The 18,068-nt window shown below is 42.9% G+C and overlaps 1 protein-coding gene across 1 annotated transcript in view; it reads left to right on the top strand.

The window, feature by feature from the left end:
• dlgap1a (discs, large (Drosophila) homolog-associated protein 1a) overlaps window positions 1-18,068 on the top strand; it is an 81,608-nt gene that overhangs the window by 20,739 nt on the left and 42,801 nt on the right. The window contains exon 2 of the mRNA XM_061928298.2: window positions 3,710-5,188. Within this exon, the coding sequence (XP_061784282.1) occupies window positions 3,800-5,188 (1,389 nt within the window). The 5' untranslated portion in view covers window positions 3,710-3,799. The remainder of the gene's footprint in view (window positions 1-3,709; window positions 5,189-18,068) is intronic.

Raw genomic sequence — 18,068 nt, 5'->3', positions numbered from 1 at the left:
ACAAGTAAACACTCTGCAGGACTGCTTGTATTGCACATGATATCGCACACAAGTAAACACACTGCAGGACTGCTTGTAGCGCACATGATATCACACACAAGTAAACACTCTGCAGGACTGCTTGTATCGCACATGATACTACACACAACTAAACACTCTGCAGGACTGCTTGTATCGCACATGATATCACACACAAGTAAACACCCTGAAGGACTGCTTGTATTGCACATGATATCACACACAAGTAAACACGCTGAAGGACTGCTTGTATCGCACAGGATATCACAAACAAGTAAACACTCTGCAGGACTGCTTGTATCGCACATGATATCACACACAAGTAAACACGCTGTAAGACTGCTTGTATCGCACATGGTATCACACACAAGTAAACACACTGCAGGGCTGCTTGTATCGCACATGATATCACACACAAGTAAACAACTGTAAGACTTCTTGTTTTGCACATGATATCACATACAAGTAAACATGCTGTAAGACTGCTTGTATCGCACATCATATCACACACAAGTAAACACTCTGCAGGACTGCTTGTTTCGCACATGATATCACACACAAGTAAACACTCTGCAGGACTGCTTGTATCGCACATGATATCACACACAAGTAAACACACTGAAGGACTGCTTGTATCGCACATGATATCACACACAAGTAAACACTGCAGGACCATTTGCATTGCACATGATATTGCACACAAGTAAACACACTGAAGGACTGCTTGTATCGCACAGGATATCACACACAAGTAAACACTCTGCAGGACTGCTTGTATCGCACATGATATCACACACAAGTAAACACTGCAGGACCATTTGCATTGCACATGATATTGCACACAAGTAAACACACTGCAGGACTGCTTGTATCGCACATGATATCACACACAAGTAAACACTGCAGGACCATTTGCATTGCACATGATATCACACACAAGTAAACACTCTGCAGGACTGCTTGTATCGCACATGGTATCACACACAAGTAAACACTGCAGGACCATTTTTATTGCACATGATATCGTACATAAGTGAACACTATGCAGGACTGCTTGTATCGCACATGATATCACACACAAGTAAACACGCTGCAAGACTGCTTGTATCGCACATGGTATCAGACACAACTAAACACACTGCAGGACTCCTTGTATCGCACATGATATCACACACAAGTAAACACGCTGTAAGACTGCTTGTATCCCACATGATATCACACACAAGTAAACACTCTACAGGACTGCTTGTATCGCACATGATATCACACACAAGTAAACACTGTAAGACTGCTTGTTTTGCACATGGTATCACACACAAGTAAACACGCTGCAGGACCATTTGTATTGCACATGATATCGCACACAAGTAAACACTCTGCAGGACTGCTTGTATCGCACATGATATCACACACATGTAAACACGCTGTAAGGCTCCTTGCATCACACACGGTATCACACACAAGTAAACACACTGCAGGACTGCTTGTATTGCACATGATATCACACACAAGTAAACAACTGTAAGACTGCTTGTTTTGCACATGATATCACACACAAGTAACCACGCTGTAAGACTGATTGTATTGCACATGATATCACACACAAGTAAACACTCTGCAGGACTGCTTGTATCACACATGATATCACACACAAGTAAACAACTGTAAGACTGCTGGTTTCGCACATGATATCACACACAAGTAAAACACTCTGCAAGACTGCTTGTATCGCACATGATATTACACACTGCAGGATTGCTTGTATCGCACATGATATCACAAACAAGTCAACAAGCTGTAAGACCGCTTGTATCGTACATGATATCACACACAAGTGAACACTCTGCAGGACTGCTTGTATTGCACATGGTATCACACACAAGTAAACACTCTGCAGGACTGCTTGTATTGCACATGATATCGCACACAAGTAAACACACTGCAGGACTGCTTGTAGCGCACATGATATCACACACAAGTAAGCACTCTGCAGGACTGCTTGTATTGCACATAATATTACACACAAGTAAACACACTGCAGGACTGCTTGTAGCGCACATGGTATCACACACAAGTAAACACTCTGCAGGACTGCATGTATTGCACATGATATCGCACACAAGTAAACACACTGCAGGACTGCTTGTATCGCACATGATATCACACACAAGTAAACAACTGTAACACTTCTTGTATTGCACATGATATCGCACACAAGTAAACACGCTGTAAGACTGCTTGTATCGCACATGATATCACACACACAAGTAAACAACTGTAAGACTTCTTGTTTTGCACATGATATCACACACAAGTAAACACGGTGTAAGACTGCTTGTATCCCACATGATATCACACACAAGTAAACACTCTACAGGACTGCTTGTATCGCACATGATATCACACACAAGTAAACAACTGTAAGACTGCTTGTTTTGCACATGATATCACACACAAGTAAAACACTCTGCAGGACTGGTTGTATCGCACATGATATCACACACAAGTAAACACTCTGCAGGACTGCTTGTATCGCACATGATATCACACACAAGTAAACAACTGTAAGACTGCTGGTTTTGCACATGATATCACACACAAGTAAAACACTCTGCAGGACTGCTTGTATCTTACATGATTATTACACACTGTAAGATTGCTTGTATCGCACATGATATCACAAACAAGCAAACACGCTGTAAGACCACTTGTATCGTACAAAATTATCACACACAAGTAAACACTCTGCAGGACCATTTGTATTGCACATGATATCGCACACAAGTAAACACACTATAGGGCTGCTTGTATCGCACATGATATCACACAGAAGTAAACAACTGTAAGACTTCTTGTATCGCACATGATATCACACACAAGTAAACACGCTGTAAGACTGCTTGTATCGCACATGATATCACACACAAGTAAACACTCTGCAGGACTGCTTGTATCGCACATGATGTCACACAGAAGTAAACAACTGTAAGACTTCTTGTTTTGCACATGATATCACACACAAGTAAACACTCTGCAGGACTGCTTGTATCGCACATGATACTACACACAACTAAACACTCTGCAGGACTTTCACCATAGAACAGTCCGGATGGTTCTTTTCCTCTTTAATCCGGAGGACGCCACGTCCACAGTTTCCAAAAAACAATTTGAAATGTGGACTCGTCAGACCACAGAACACTTTTTCCACTTTGTATCAGTCCATCTTAGATGAGCTCGGGCCCAAGCGAAGCCGGCGGCGTTTCTGGGTGTTGTTGATAAATGGCTTTTGGCTTTGCATTGTAGAGTTTTAACTTGCACTTACAGATGTAGCGACCGACTGTAGTTACTGACAGTGGGTTTTCTGAAGTGTTCCTGAGCCCATGTGGTGATATCCTTTACACGCCGATGTGGCTTTTTGATGCAGTAGCGCCTGAAGGATCCGAGGTGTTTAATGTCATGACTTACGAGCAGTGATTTCTCCAGATTCTCTGAACCCTTTGATGATATTACGGAGCGTGGATGGTGAAATCGGATCAACCACTAGTTCATTACACAGCTGTGGTGAACCCACAGTCTTTGAGTGGAGAGACCAGTGACCGGCTGACATAACACGAGGCTCGTTTTGATTGAAGGAGTCTTTGAAGTGGTTTCACATTTTCAACATTTCTCCTTTCCTTTCCTTTCCTTTCAGAGTCTGCAGCTCTCCTCTCAGGGAAAGTGGCCAACCAAGGGCCTGCCAGGCATCTCTCATCCATACCGTTCCTGCTTTGCGTCCCCCGTCATGAAAGGCATTTCGAGTAGCCGGAGTCACCACCATTTGGTGTCCTACGGACCACCGTACGACCCACCCGGTCAGCACGTCGATCGCAAGCCATACTTGATTCGGCAGGTGGACATGCCGGTGCCCATTGCCGTGCCGCACCCCGCCGAGCTGTCCTACTACAATGCTCAGCGTATCCCGTACCCCTCCGACAACACCAGCATCGTCCCATACGGGACCTTTCCCAGACGGTGCTATTCTACCTCCTCGTCTCACCATCCCGAGGTAAAGGATGAGTGCATGGCCATGGTACCATATGTCGGAGGAGGAGGAGGGCCAGGCTACGGAGGTAAAACTCCAACCCGAGTACCAGCAAACTTTGCAGAGTTTGAGCGCCAGTCATCGATTTCCAGAGATGGCTACCACACACTGCAGTACAAACGAGGGATGTTGGCCCAGAGCGGGGAGACGGGGTCCAACAGCAACAATGACAGCCCTGGAAGAATTCGCCATCTGGTCCATTCAGTCCAGAAACTTTTCACCAAGTCCCACTCATTGGAAGGGCCCCACCACACACCGCCCATGAAGGGGGGGAATAATGGGAGTGTTAATGGTGGTGTTGGTGGTGGAGTAGGAGTTGGTGGTTCAAGGACCAGTCCAGAGGGTGAAACTCCACCAGTGGGAGTGCACCAGCGGAAGCGCAGCAAGAGTCGCGAGCGCTGTCGATCAGCCGAGCCCAAACATCGAATCCACCACCACCATCACCACCAGCTCCAAGGCTCAGCATCTGCACCGGGCTCCGGATACTGGAGCTCAGATGACAACCTGGAACGGGAGCTGTGTCTCTACCACCCTCACCACCACCAACCTCCACCCTCACCTTCACCTTCCATTTCCCCTTCACCGATCACAATGACAATGGGCCGGTACCCTGGCAACAACCCTGACAAGTTCCCGCTGAGTCCCCTACCCAACCTTACCTCTTCGCAGTCACAGCAGTACTTCATGATGGACCCTTATGGCACAATCACTGAGCACACACACACCCATGCACACCATGGCCTCTCACACCACCATTCTGCGCTCAAAGTCTCCCGGAGCAACAACGACGTCAAGTATGCAGCACCATCGTCTTGTCTGCCAGTTAGTGGTAGCAGCAATAACATCGGTGGCGGTACCGTCGGAGGAAGTGGTCCCTTGGTGCCTCTGGGTCTTGTGGACGGACCCCTCGTGAAGAAAGGGGCATGGTCATCAAGCCTAACGGTGAGCAGGGCCCGAGAGGTCTACACCAACAACAGCAGCCACAACCAGCTCCGAGCCAGCGCAGGATCTGTAAATCTAAACCTAGATAGAGCTCTAGTCAAATCTAAGGGCAGTCAGCAGCAGCAGCGCACTTGCCATTTCCTACAGGTAACTAATTCCACCTCGTTTCCAAACTGCAACCAGTTGATTCACCCTCCTCCTTTCTGTTCACCACCTTCCCTCCACGACTTACTCTCCTCAATGTTTCCTCGAAGCCAGTGGTAATCAATCTGGAAGGAGTTCAGGTATTTGGTTCAAGTTGATCTCTTACTTCCAAAATACTGGATCATACTACAGAATACTTACAATATTCAACCCTCATTGTAAATACTTTCATTTTCAAAATGTACAAACATTTAATAGATGGGCAATTTAAAAATATGTTGAGCTAGTTACGGTTCTGTTTTTTTATGGATAGACTTTCTAGGCCCAGCCAGAGGGTCTATCCTGGGGGGGCCATAAGATCTTGTTTCTGCTATTCGTTACCTCCAGATCTAATGCTATGGTTCTCAGTCGGAAAAGGGTGGATTACAGCCTTCAACGTGAGATTGTGAGTGTCTGCATTAAGGCGCCTTCTGTACCGGATTGTCGTGCCAAAGAGAGAAACGACCCACAAGGCAAAGATCTCGATTTACCTGTTGACCTACCCTCACCTATGGTCACGAGTTTTGGGCAGGGTGGCCGGAGCTCCTCAGTAGCTTCACCATCTATAAACTGTAGTTCCAATGCTTACTGGACACCTTCCTGGTGGTGTGCCCAACCAGGAGGATGCTGTAGATGTTAAGTCTTGCAGCTGTCCTGGGAAAGCCTCAGTGTCCTCCAAGGGAATTGGAATAGGGGCCGGCAGACCGGGAAGGCTGTGACCTTCAGTGTTTACTGGGGCTAATCTGGGGGTTTCATTACCTCCAGACAGATTTAAGGCTGTGGTTCTCAGTCGGAAAAGGGTGGGTTGCAGCCTTCAGCGTGAGATCGTGAGCGACTGCATTAAGGCGGTTGCTGTACTGGATTGTCGTGGCGAAAAGGGGGCCGAGCCACTAGCCAAAGCTCTCGTTTTACAGTTTGACCTACCGTACTACATTCACCTACGGTCAAGAGCTTTGGGTAGGGTGGCGAGAGCTTCTGCTCCGTTAAATCAGTGGCCCCACCATCTAGTTCCAATGCTTCCTGGACACCTTCCTTGTGGTGTGCCCAACCAGGGGGATGCTGGAGATTTTATGTCTTGCAGCTGTCCTGGGAAAGCCTCAGTGTCCTCCAGTGGAATTGGAATAGGGGCCGGGAAGGCTGTGACCTTCAGTGTCTACTGGGGAAAATCTGGGGGTCTCATTATTTCCACATATAAGGCTATGGCTCTCAGTCGGAAAAGGGTGGGTTACAGCCTTCAAAGTGAGATCATGAGCGACTGCATTAAGGCGGTTGCTGTATCGGATTGTCGTGGCAAAAAGAGAGCCGAGGCACAAGGCAAAACTCTCAATTTACTGGTTGACCTACCCTCACCCATGGTCAAGAGCTTTGGGCAGGGTGGCCGGAGCTCCTCAGTAGCTTCACCATCTAGTTCCAATGCTTCTTGGACACCTACCTGGTTTGTTTTCCTAACCAGGAGGATGCTGGAGATATTAAGTCTTGCAGCTAGCCTGGGAAAGCCTCACTGTCCTCCGGTAGATCTGGAGGCTTCATTACCTCCAGATCTAAGGCTATGGTTCTCAGTCGGAAAAGGGTGGGTTACAGACTTCCGAGTGAGATTGTGAGCAACTGCATTAAGGTGGTTGCTCTACCGGATTGTCGTGGCGAAAAGAGAGCCGAGCCTCAAGCCAAAGCTCTCGATTTGGTTGACCTACCGTCCTACCTATGGTAAAGAGCTTTGGGTAGGGTGGCGAGAGCTTCTGCTCCGTTAAATCAGTGGCCCCACCATCTAGTTCCAATGCTTCCTGGACACCTTCCTTGTGGTGTGCCCAACCAGGGGGATGCTGGAGATTTTATGTCTTGCAGCTGTCCTGGGGAAGCCTCAGTGTCCTCCAGTGGAATTGGAATAGGGGCCGGGAGACCGGGAAGGCTGTGACCTTCAGTGTCTACTGGGGAAAATCTGGGGGTCTCATTATCTCCACATATAAGGCTATGGCTCTCAGTCGGAAAAGGGTGGGTTGCAGCCTTCAGCGTGAGATCGTGAGCGACTGCATTAAGGCGGTTGCTGTATCGGATTGTCGTGGCAAAAAGAGAGCCGAGGCACAAGGCAAAACTCTCGATTTACTGGTTGACCTACCCTCACCTATGGTCAAGAGCTTTGGGCAGGGTGGCCGGAGCTCCTCAGTAGCTTCACCATCTAGTTCCAATGCTTCTTGGACACCTACCTGGTTTGTTTTCCTAACCAGGAGGATGCTGGAGATATTAAGTCTTGTAGCTAGCCTGGGAAAGCCTCGCTGTTCTCCGGTAGATCTGGAGGCCTCATTACCTCCAGATATAGGGCTATGGTTCTCAGTCGGAAAAGGGTGGGTTACAGACTTCAGAGTGAGATTGTGAGCGACTGCATTAAGGTGGTTGCTGTACCGGATTGTCGTGGCGAAAAGAGAGCCGAGCCACTAGCCAAAGCTCTCGTTTTACAGTTTGACCTACCGTACTACATTCACCTATGGTCAAGAGCTTTGGGTAGGGTGGCGAGAGCTTCTGCTCCGTTAAATCAGTGGCCCCACCATCTAGTTCCAATGCTTCCTGGACACCTTCCTTGTGGTGTGCCCAACCAGGGGGATGCTGGAGATTTTATGTCTTGCAGCTGTCCTGGGAAAGCCTCAGTGTCCTCCAGTGGAATTGGAATAGGGGCCGGGAGACCGGGAAGGCTGTGACCTTCAGTGTCTACTGGGGAAAATCTGGGGGTCTCATTATCTCCACATATAAGGCTATGGCTCTCAGTCGGAAAAGGGTGGGTTACAGCCTTCAAAGTGAGATCATGAGCAACTGCATTAAGGCGGTTGCTGTATCGGATTGTCGTGGCAAAAAGAGAGCCGAGGCACAAGGCAAAACTCTCGATTTACTGGTTGACCTACCCTCACCTATGGTCAAGAGCTTTGGGCAGGGTGGCCGGAGCTCCTCAGTAGCTTCACCATCTAGTTCCAATGCTTCTTGGACACCTACCTGGTTTGTTTTCCTAACCAGGAGGATGCTGGAGATATTAAGTCTTGCAGCTAGCCTGGGAAAGCCTCACTGTTCTCCGGTAGATCTGGGGGCTTCATTACCTCCAGATCTAAGGCTATGGTTCTCAGTCGGAAAAGGGTGGGTTACAGACTTCAGAGTGAGATTGTGAGCGACTGCATTAAGGTGGTTGCTGTACCGGATTGTCGTGGCGAAAAGAGAGCCGAGCCTCAAGCCAAAGCTCTCGATTTGGTTGACCTACCGTCCTACCTATGGTCAAGAGCTTTGGGTAGGGTGGCTAGAGCTTCTGCTTCGTTAAATCAGTGGCCCCACCATCTAGTTCCAATAATTCCTGGACACCTTCCTTGTGGTGTGCCCAACCAAGGGGATGCTGGAGATTTTATGTCTTGTAGCTGGCCTGGGAAAGCCTCAGTGTCCTCCAGTGGAATTGGAATAGGGGCCGAGAGACCAAGAGATCTTAAGACTGCTGCCCTCGCAAACCCAAATCAAAAATCGTATGGCTGGACTGAGCTATTTACATCGTTAGCTTTGCATGCAAATATAATTTAAAATGAGGGTTGAATCATTCGGAGTAACTAACCTCAAGCTCACTTTGAAATTGAAATGAAATCCAGCAGCTATCCGGTAGGTAGACAGTTCAGGTTCAGGGTTATACCGAGCGATATCCAAACCATATTATTAATAGTGTTGTCAAAAACATTGATTTTTTGCGCGCATTAAATTTTAAACATGATAGAAGAGAGAAATAAAACGGTTAATGTCTGAGATTGAAGAGTACTAAAACACTGACCAGAGACTCATGCAATGGAGACTTTGGAATCACCATGACGTGACACAGTTTCCAATATGGGCGGTAGTAGTAATAAATATAATACTTGTACATGTTCTATCTGAGAGCAAGTACTCCTAACACTACCAAGACAGGTATTGGCTTGTGGTAGCGCAAGTAACTGAACTGGGATCCGATCGGTCCCAAAAGAAAGTTTCAGGTCTGCTGATACTTATGGGGAGAGCGAGACCGGAAGATAACTTTGATACTCACCGGAGTCTTTCTACACACGCAAACTCAAGTCTTCTTTGAAGTTATAGTGAATCCCTTTGACTTGAATCTTCTTCCATTACTCGGTGAAATTCGACTTTTTGTTTAGTGACAGTGAATTGTTGAAACCGGTGTCTTTTCCGGTTCCCCGCACTCCTGACTCTGCGTACGTGTTTGGCCTGGAAGAGGACCGGGGACAACCTCAGCTGTTTCCGGTAAAGAAAATACAAAAACACATATAGTGAAAAAAACCAACATGTTGACTTTAATTTTTCGTCTCCGGTGTCCCTCCGATATGCGCCCTGGCCCACTGGCCCACAGGTCGGGACATGTTTCAATGGGGCTTGAGAAGGGGGAAGTGAGCCCACCTGGCGCCGAGTATTTATATGCTGGGGAAGAGGGCGCAGTCAACCTCAGCTGCTTACCTAAAAGAAAAAGAAAAAGAAATTGGGGCCAAAGCAGCAACACAGAGTACGTGCAGACCCACAGGTCGTGACATTTTATTGGGGGCTCGTCCGGGATGTGGCAGGAAGGTGCCAGTGAGGAAGAGGGCGGGGCCAACATGAGCTGCTTACTCCAAAAAAATACCAAAACACAGATATTTGTTGGTCTTCTGTGTCCTTCCTAAACGTGTCCTGGCCCACGGGTCGTAACGTGGTTAGCATGACGAGCACAAAGGCGGTAGAATCGCACTGAAGCAGACGTTAGTTGTTTTAGTTGCGTTGGGATTTGTAAGCAGCGTTCTTAAAATCCCAAGTGCAGAGCTGACATAGTTAATACACATCTATAATATCATATCTTCATTGTGTTTGTGACCAACTGTTGTCTAAATCAGGTCCCTGCCTATCTTTGCGACTCACTTCTAAAACAGTCCTATTGGGATCCAACTGTTTGGGACAGCGACACTAAACGTCGTTTCCACAGCTTTTGAGGGAACATTGCACAATTCCAGATCGTCCTCTCCCGCTCCTTCAACATCCACTCACCCAAATCACTTCCAGGCTCACCCGCACCTCCTTGACTTCCTCTCACTTAGAGAGCCCCCTCCATGCCCCCCCTTCACCCCTTTTCAGTTGAGAAGTAAGAGGCCTCTTAATTCCCCCATGCCCCCCTTCACCTCTTTTCAGTTGAGAAGTAAGAGGCCTCTTCCCCCCTCCCAATTTCCCCCTTTAGCCCTTTTCAGTTGAGAAGTAAGAGGCCTCTTTACCCCCATACCCCCTTCAACACGTTTCAGTTGAGAAGTAAAAGGCCTCTTAATTCCCCCATGCCCCCCTCACCCCTTTCCAGTTGAGAAGCAAGAGGTCTCTTATGCCCCCATTCCTCCCTTCACCTCTTTTCAGTTGAGAAGTAAGAGGCCTCTTCCCCCATGTCCCCATTTCCCCCTTCAGCCCTTTTCAGTTGAGAAGTAAGAGGCTTCCCTCCCCATTTCCCCCTTCACCCCTTTTCAATTGAGAGGTAAGAGGCCTCTTTTATCCCCCATGCCCCCTTTCACCCCTTTTCAGTTGAGAAGTAAGAGGCCTCTTTTACCCCCCATGCCCCCCTTCACCTCTTTTCAGTTGAGAAGTAAGAGGCCTCTTTTACCCCCCATTCCCCCTTCACCCCTTTTCAGTTGAGAGATAAGAGGCCTCTTTTCTCCCCATGTTCCCCCTTCACCCCTTTTCAGTTGAGAAGTAAGAGGTCTCTTTTCCCCCCATTCCCCCCTTCACCCCTTTTCAGTTGAGAAGTAAGAGGCCTCTATTACCCCCTATGCCCCCCTTCACCCCTTTTCAGATGAGAAGTAAGAGGACTCTTTTACCCCCCCATGCGCCCCTTCACCCCTTTTCAGTTGAGAAGTAAGAGGCCTCTTTTACCCCCCATGTCCCCCTTCACCCCTATTCAGTTGAGAAGTAAGAGGCCTCTTTTACCCCCCATTCCCCCCTTCACCCCTTTTCAGATGAGAAGTAAGAGGACTCTTTTACCCCCCCATGCGCCCCTTCACCCCTTTTCAGTTGAGAAGTAAGAGGCCTCTTTTACCCCCCATTCCCCCTTCACCCCTTTTCAGTTGAGAGATAAGAGGCCTCTTTTCTCCCCATGTTCCCCCTTCACCCCTTTTCAGTTGAGAAGTAAGAGGTCTCTTTTCCCCCCATTCCCCCCTTCACCCCTTTTCAGTTGAGAAGTAAGAGGCCTCTATCACCCCCTATGCCCCCCTTCACCCCTTTTCAGTTGAGAGGTAAGAGGCCTCTTTCTCCCCATGCCCCCCCACCCCTTTTCAGTTGAGAAGTAAGAGGCCTCTTTACCCCCATGTTCCCCCTTCACCCCTTTTCAGTTGAGAAGTAAGAGGCCTCTATTACCCCCTATTCCCCCCCTTCACCCCTTTTCAGATGAGAAGTAAGAGGACTCTTTTACCCCCCATGCCCCCCTTCACCCCTTTTCAGTTGAGAGGTAAGAGGCCTCTTTCTCCCCATGCCCCCCACCCCTTTTCAGTTGAGAATTAAGAGGCCTCTTTACCCCCCATGTTCCCCCTTCACCCCTTTTCAGTTGAGAAGTAAGAGGCCTCTTAACCCCCATGCCTCCCTTCACCCCTTTTCAGTTGAGAAGTAAGAGGCCTCTATTACCCCCCATCTCCCCCTTCACCCCTTTTCAGATGAGAAGTAAGAGGCCTCTATTTCTCCCCCCATGCCCCCTTCACCCCTTTTCAGTTGAGAAGTAAGAGGCCTCTATTACCCCCCATTCCTCCCTTCCCCCCTTTTCAGTTGAGAAGTAAGAGGCCTCTTTTACCCCCCATGCCCCCCTTCACCCCTTTTCAGTTGAGAAGTAAGAGGCCTCTTTTACGCCCCATTCCACCCTTCACCCCTCACCCCTTTTCAGTTGAGAAGTAAGAGGCCTCTCCCTCTCCCCCCTCCCCCTTTTCAGTTGAAAAGTCAGAGGCACCCCCGCCCCCCCTTTTCAGTTGAGAAGTAAGAGGCCTCTTTACCCCCAAGCCCCCCTTTTCAATTGAGAAGTAAGAGGCCTGTTTTACCCCATGCCCCCCTTTTCAGTTGAGAAGTAAGAGGCCTCTTTCCCCCCAATGCCCCCCTTTTCAGTTGAGAAGTAAGAGGCCTCTTTTCCCCCAATGCCCCCCTTTTCAGTTGAGAAGTAAGAGGCCTCTTTTTCCCCAATGCCCCCCTTTTCAGTTGAGAAGTAAGAGGCCTCTCTCCCCCAATGCCCCCCTTTTCAGTTGAGAAGTAAGAGGCCTGTTTTACCCCATACCCCCCTTTTCAGTTGAGAAGTAAGAGGCCATGTACTTTATCATCTCTTCAAAAAACCTGATGCTTTTGTACTGGGGGTGCCAGCATCTGTACTCGTGTGTGTGTGTGTGATATCATGTGCGATACAAGCAGTCCTGCTAACGTATTTACTTGTGTGTGATATCATGTGCGATAAAAGCAGTGCTGCAGCGTGTTTACTTGTGTGTGATAGCATGAGCGATACAAACAATCCTGCTGAGTGCTTACTTGTGTGTGATATCATGTGCGATACAAGCAGTCCTGCACAGTGCTTACTTGTGTGTGATATAATGTGCGATACAAACATTCCTGAAAAGTGTTTACTTGTGTGTGATATCATGTGCGATACAAGCAGTCCTGCAGAGTGTTTACTTGTGTGTGATATCATGTGCAATACAAGCAGTCCTGCAGAGTGTCTACTTGTGTGTGATATCATGTTTGATACAAGCAGTCCTGCAGAGTGTTTACTTGTGTGTGATATAATGTGCGATACAAGCAGTCCTGCAGAGTGTTTACTTGTGTGTGATATCATGTGCGATATAAGCAGTCTTACAGTGTGTTTACTTGTGTGTGATATAATGTGCGATACAAGCAGTCCTGCAGAGTGTTTACTTGTGTGTGATATCATGTGCGATATAAGCAGTCTTACAGTGTGTTTACTTTTGCGACATCATGTGTAATACAAGCAGTTCTTTAGAGTGTTTACTTGTGTGTGATATCATGTGTGATACCAGCAGTCCTGCACAGTGTTTGCTTGTATGCGTTATCATATGCGATCCAAGCAGTCCTGCAGTGTGTTTACTTGTGTGTGATATCATGTGCGATACAAGCAGCCCTGCAGAGTGTTTACTTGTGTGTGATATCATGTGTGATACAAGCAGTCCTGCAGTGTGTTTACTAGTGTGACATCATGTGCGATACAAGCAGTCCTCCAGAGTGTTTACTTGTGTGTGATATCATGTGCAATACAAGCAGTCCTGCAGTGTTTACTTGTGTGTGATATCATGTGTGATACAAGCAGTCTTGCACAGTGTTTACTTGTGTGTGATATCATCTGCGATACAAGCAGTCCTGCACAGTGTTTACTTGTGTGCAATACAAGCAGTCCTGCACAGTGTTTACTTGTGTGTGATATCATGTGCGATACAAGCAGTCCTGCCAGCGTGTTGACTTGTGAGTGATATCATGTGCGATACAAGCAGTCCTACACAGTGTTTACTTGTGTGTGATATCATGTGCAATACAAGCAGTCCTGCAGAGTGTTTACTTGTGTGTGATATCATATGCGATACAAGCAGTCCTGCCAGCGTGTTTACTTGTGTGTGATATCATGTGCAATACAAGCAGTCCTGCAGAGTGTTTACTTGTGTGTGATATCATATGCGATACAAGCAGCCCTGCCAGCGTGTTTACTTGTGTGTGATATCATGTGTGATACAAGCAGTCCTACAGAGTGTTTACTTGTGTACGATATCATGTGCGATACAAGCAGTCCTGCAGAGTGTTTACTTGTGTGTGATATCATATGCGATACAAGCAGTCCTGCTGCGTGTTTACTTGTGTGTGATATCATGTGCGATACAAACAGTTCTGCAGTGTGTTTACTTGTATGTGATATCATGTGCGATACAAGAAGTCCTGCAGTGTGTTTACTTGTGTGTGATATCATATGCGATACAAGCAGCCCTGCCAGCGTGTTTACTTGTGTGTGATATCATGTGTGATACAAGCAGTCCTACAGAGTGTTTACTTGTGTACGATATCATGGGCGATACAAGCAGTCCTGCAAAGTGTTTACTTGTGTGTGACATCATATGCGATACAAGCAGTCCTGCTGCGTGTTTACTTGTATGTGATATCATGTGCGATACAAGAAGTCCTGCAGTGTGTTTACTTGTGTGTGATATCATGTGCGATACAAGCAGCCTGCACAGTGTTTACTTGTGTGGGATATTATGTGCGATACAAGCAGTCCTGCAGTGTGTTTACTTGTGTGACATCATGTGCGATACAAGCAGTCCTGCAGTGTGTTTACGTGTGACATCATGTGCGATACAAGCAGTCCTGCAGTGTGTTTACTTGTGTGACATCATGTGCGATACAAGCAGTTCTGCAGAGTGTTTACTCTTGTGTGATATAATGTGCGATACAAGCAGTCCTGCAGAGTGTTTACTTGTGTGTGATATCATGTGCGATGCAAGCAGTTCTGCAGAGTGTTTACTTGTGTGTGATATCATGTGCGATGCAAGCAGTCCTGCAGAGTGTTTACTCTTGTGTGATATAATGTGCGATACAAGCAGTCCTGCAGAGTGTTTACTTGTGTGTGATATCATGTGCGATACAAGCAGTTCTGCAGAGTGTTTACTTGTGCAAAGTTAACATCTGAATGTCTTCCTATTTAACTAAAGTCATTTACAAAAGGTAAACATGCTAGCAGCTACACAACAGACAAGCATACAATAGCACACAAGCTAAACATAGGTAATAATCATTGAACAATAAAACATTACAAACAATTATCAAATAATTCAAGTTGTTTATATACAATGTCTCCAAAGTATCCAGTAACAAACGTGTTTAGCATCATTCAACTTTACCACATTTACCACAAATGTCCACTTTTTTTTAACCTGACAAAAGCTTTCCATGTGTATTAACTTGACAAAAATTTGATATTTTAAATAACTTGACAAAAATATAAACTTTTAATTATTTAGACAAAAATGTTTAAACGACTAGACAAAAATTTGCATTTTTTCATTAACTAGACAAACAGATCCAGATTTTTATTAACTAGACAACAATGTCACTTTTGATGAACTAGACTAAAAATCTACAATTTTTATTAACGAGACAAAAATATCCCCTTTTTTTATTATCGCGACAAAAATATCCACTTTTTATTAGCAGGACAAAAATATCCACTTTTTATAAAGTACACTAAAAATCTCAATTTTCTATTAAGTAGATAAAAATATCTATTTTTAAATAACTCGACAAAAATATCCCATTTTTAATAATTAGACAAAAATGAGAGGACATGAGAGAAACTTCAAGAACCTTAATTCTGGTGAAGACAGAGAAGGAGGGATGAGAAAAACAGACTCTATGTGATCGGGAATGTTTTGATTAAATGTTGGCAAAGGCAGTAATACAGTATCAATCACAAAAGACACCCACTTGGAGAGTAAGCTTTGATCAAAAGACAAAAACAATATAAATGAGTATATATATATATATATATATATATATATATAATTGACATTTTTATGTAGTTAAAAAAAAGTGGACATTCTTGTCAAGTTAATACAAATTTTTTTATTTATATCTAGTTAATAAAAATGGACATTTTTGTAGAGTTGAATAAAGATTTTACATTTTTATCTAGTCAAAATGTCCATTTTTATTAACTAGATATTAATTTAATTTTTTTAATTAACTTGACAAAAATGCGATGAGGTGGCGACTTGTCCAGGGTGTACCCCGCCTTCCGCCCGATTGTAGCTGAGATAGGCTCCAGCGCCCCCCGCGACCCCAAAAGGGAATAAGCGGTAGAAAATGGATGGATGGATTGACAAAAATGTCCACTTTTTATTAAATAAACAAAAATGTCAATTTTTATTAACTACATAAAAATGTCAATTTTTTATTAACTTGACAAAAATGTCCACTTTATATAAACGAAATAAAAATGGACATTTAAAAAAAAAATGTATATATATATATATATATATATATATATATATATATATATATATATATATATATATATATATATATATATATATATATATATTATATATATATATATATATATATATATATATATATATATATATATATATATATATATATACTTTTTTTTTTTAAATGTCCATTTTTATTTCGTTTATATAAAGTGGACATTTTTGTCAAGTTAATAAAAAATTGACATTTTTATGTAGTTAATAAAAATTGACATTTTTGTTTATTTAATAAAAAGTGGACATTTTTCATGTGTGTGTGTGTATATAAAGTGGACATTCTTGTCAAGTTAATATAAAAATTGACATTTTCGTCGAGTAAATAAAGATTTGACATTTTTATCTAGTCAAAATGTCCATTTTTATTAACTAGATATCAATTTAATTTTTTTAATTAACTTGACAAAAATGTCCACTTTATATAAACAAAACGAAAATGTCCATTTTTATTAACTTGACGAAAATGTCCACTTTTTATTAAATAAACAAAAATGTCAATTTTTATTAACTACATAAAAATGTCAATTTTTTTTATTAACTTGACAAAAATGTCCACTTTATATAAACGAAATAAAAATTGACATTTTTGTGTACATTTTTGTATACATATATATATATATATATATATATATATATGTGTGTGTGTATATAAAGTGGACATTTTGTCAAGTTAATACAAATTGACGTTTTTGTTTCATTTATATAAAGTGGACATTTTTGTCAAGTTAATTAAAAAAATTGAAATTTTTATGTAGTTAATAAAAATGGACATTTTTGTTTATTTAATTAAAAATGGACATTCTTGTCAAGTTAATAAAAAAATTAAAATGTATATTTAGTTAATAAAAATTGACATTTTTGTCGAGTTAAATAAAGAGTTGACATTTTTATCTAGTCAAAATGTCAATTTTTCATTAACTAGATATTAATTAAAAATGTTTAATTATCTTGACAAAAATGTCCACTTTATATAAACAAAACGAAAATGTCCATTTTTATTAACTTGACGAAAATGTCCACTTTTTATTAAATAAACAAAAATGTCAATTTTTATTAATTACATAAAAATGTCAATTTTTTTAATAACTTGACAAAAATGTCCACTTTATATAAACGAAATAAAAATTGACATTTTTGTGTCAATTTTTGTGTATATATATATATATATATATATATATATATATATATATATATATATATATATATATGTGTGTGTGTGTGTATATGAAGAGGACATTTTGTCAAGTTAATACAAATTGACGTTTTTGTTTCATTTATATATATGGACATTTTTGTCAAGTTAATTAAAAAATTGAAATTTTTATGTAGTTAATAAAAATGGACATTTGTGTTTATTTAATAAAAAATGGACATTCTTGTCAAGTTAAAAAAAGATTTGACATTTTTATCTAGTCAAAATGTCAATTTTTATTAACTAGATATTAATTTAATCTTTTTAATTAACTTGACAAAAATGTCAATTTTTATTAACTTGACGAAAATGTCCACTTTTTATTAAATAAACAAAAATGTCCATTTTTATTAACTACATAAAAATGTCAATTTTTTTTATTAACTTGACAAAAATGTCCACTTTATATAAACGAAATAAAAATTGACATTTTTGTGTACATTTTTGTATACATATATATATACATATATGTGTGTGTGTATATAAAGTGGACATTTTGTCAAGTTAATACAAATTGACGTTTTTGTTTCATTTATATAAAGTGGACATTTTTGTCAAGTTAATTAAAAAATCGAAATTTTTATGTAGTTAATAAAAATTGACATTTTTGTTTATTTAATAAAAAAAT

This window comes from Nerophis lumbriciformis, linkage group LG33 (genome assembly GCF_033978685.3).
Source record: "Nerophis lumbriciformis linkage group LG33, RoL_Nlum_v2.1, whole genome shotgun sequence".
Lineage (NCBI taxonomy): Eukaryota > Metazoa > Chordata > Actinopteri > Syngnathiformes > Syngnathidae > Nerophis > Nerophis lumbriciformis.
The sequence above is the reverse complement of the archived record's forward strand: the minus strand, read 5'-3'. Positions and strand labels throughout refer to the sequence as shown.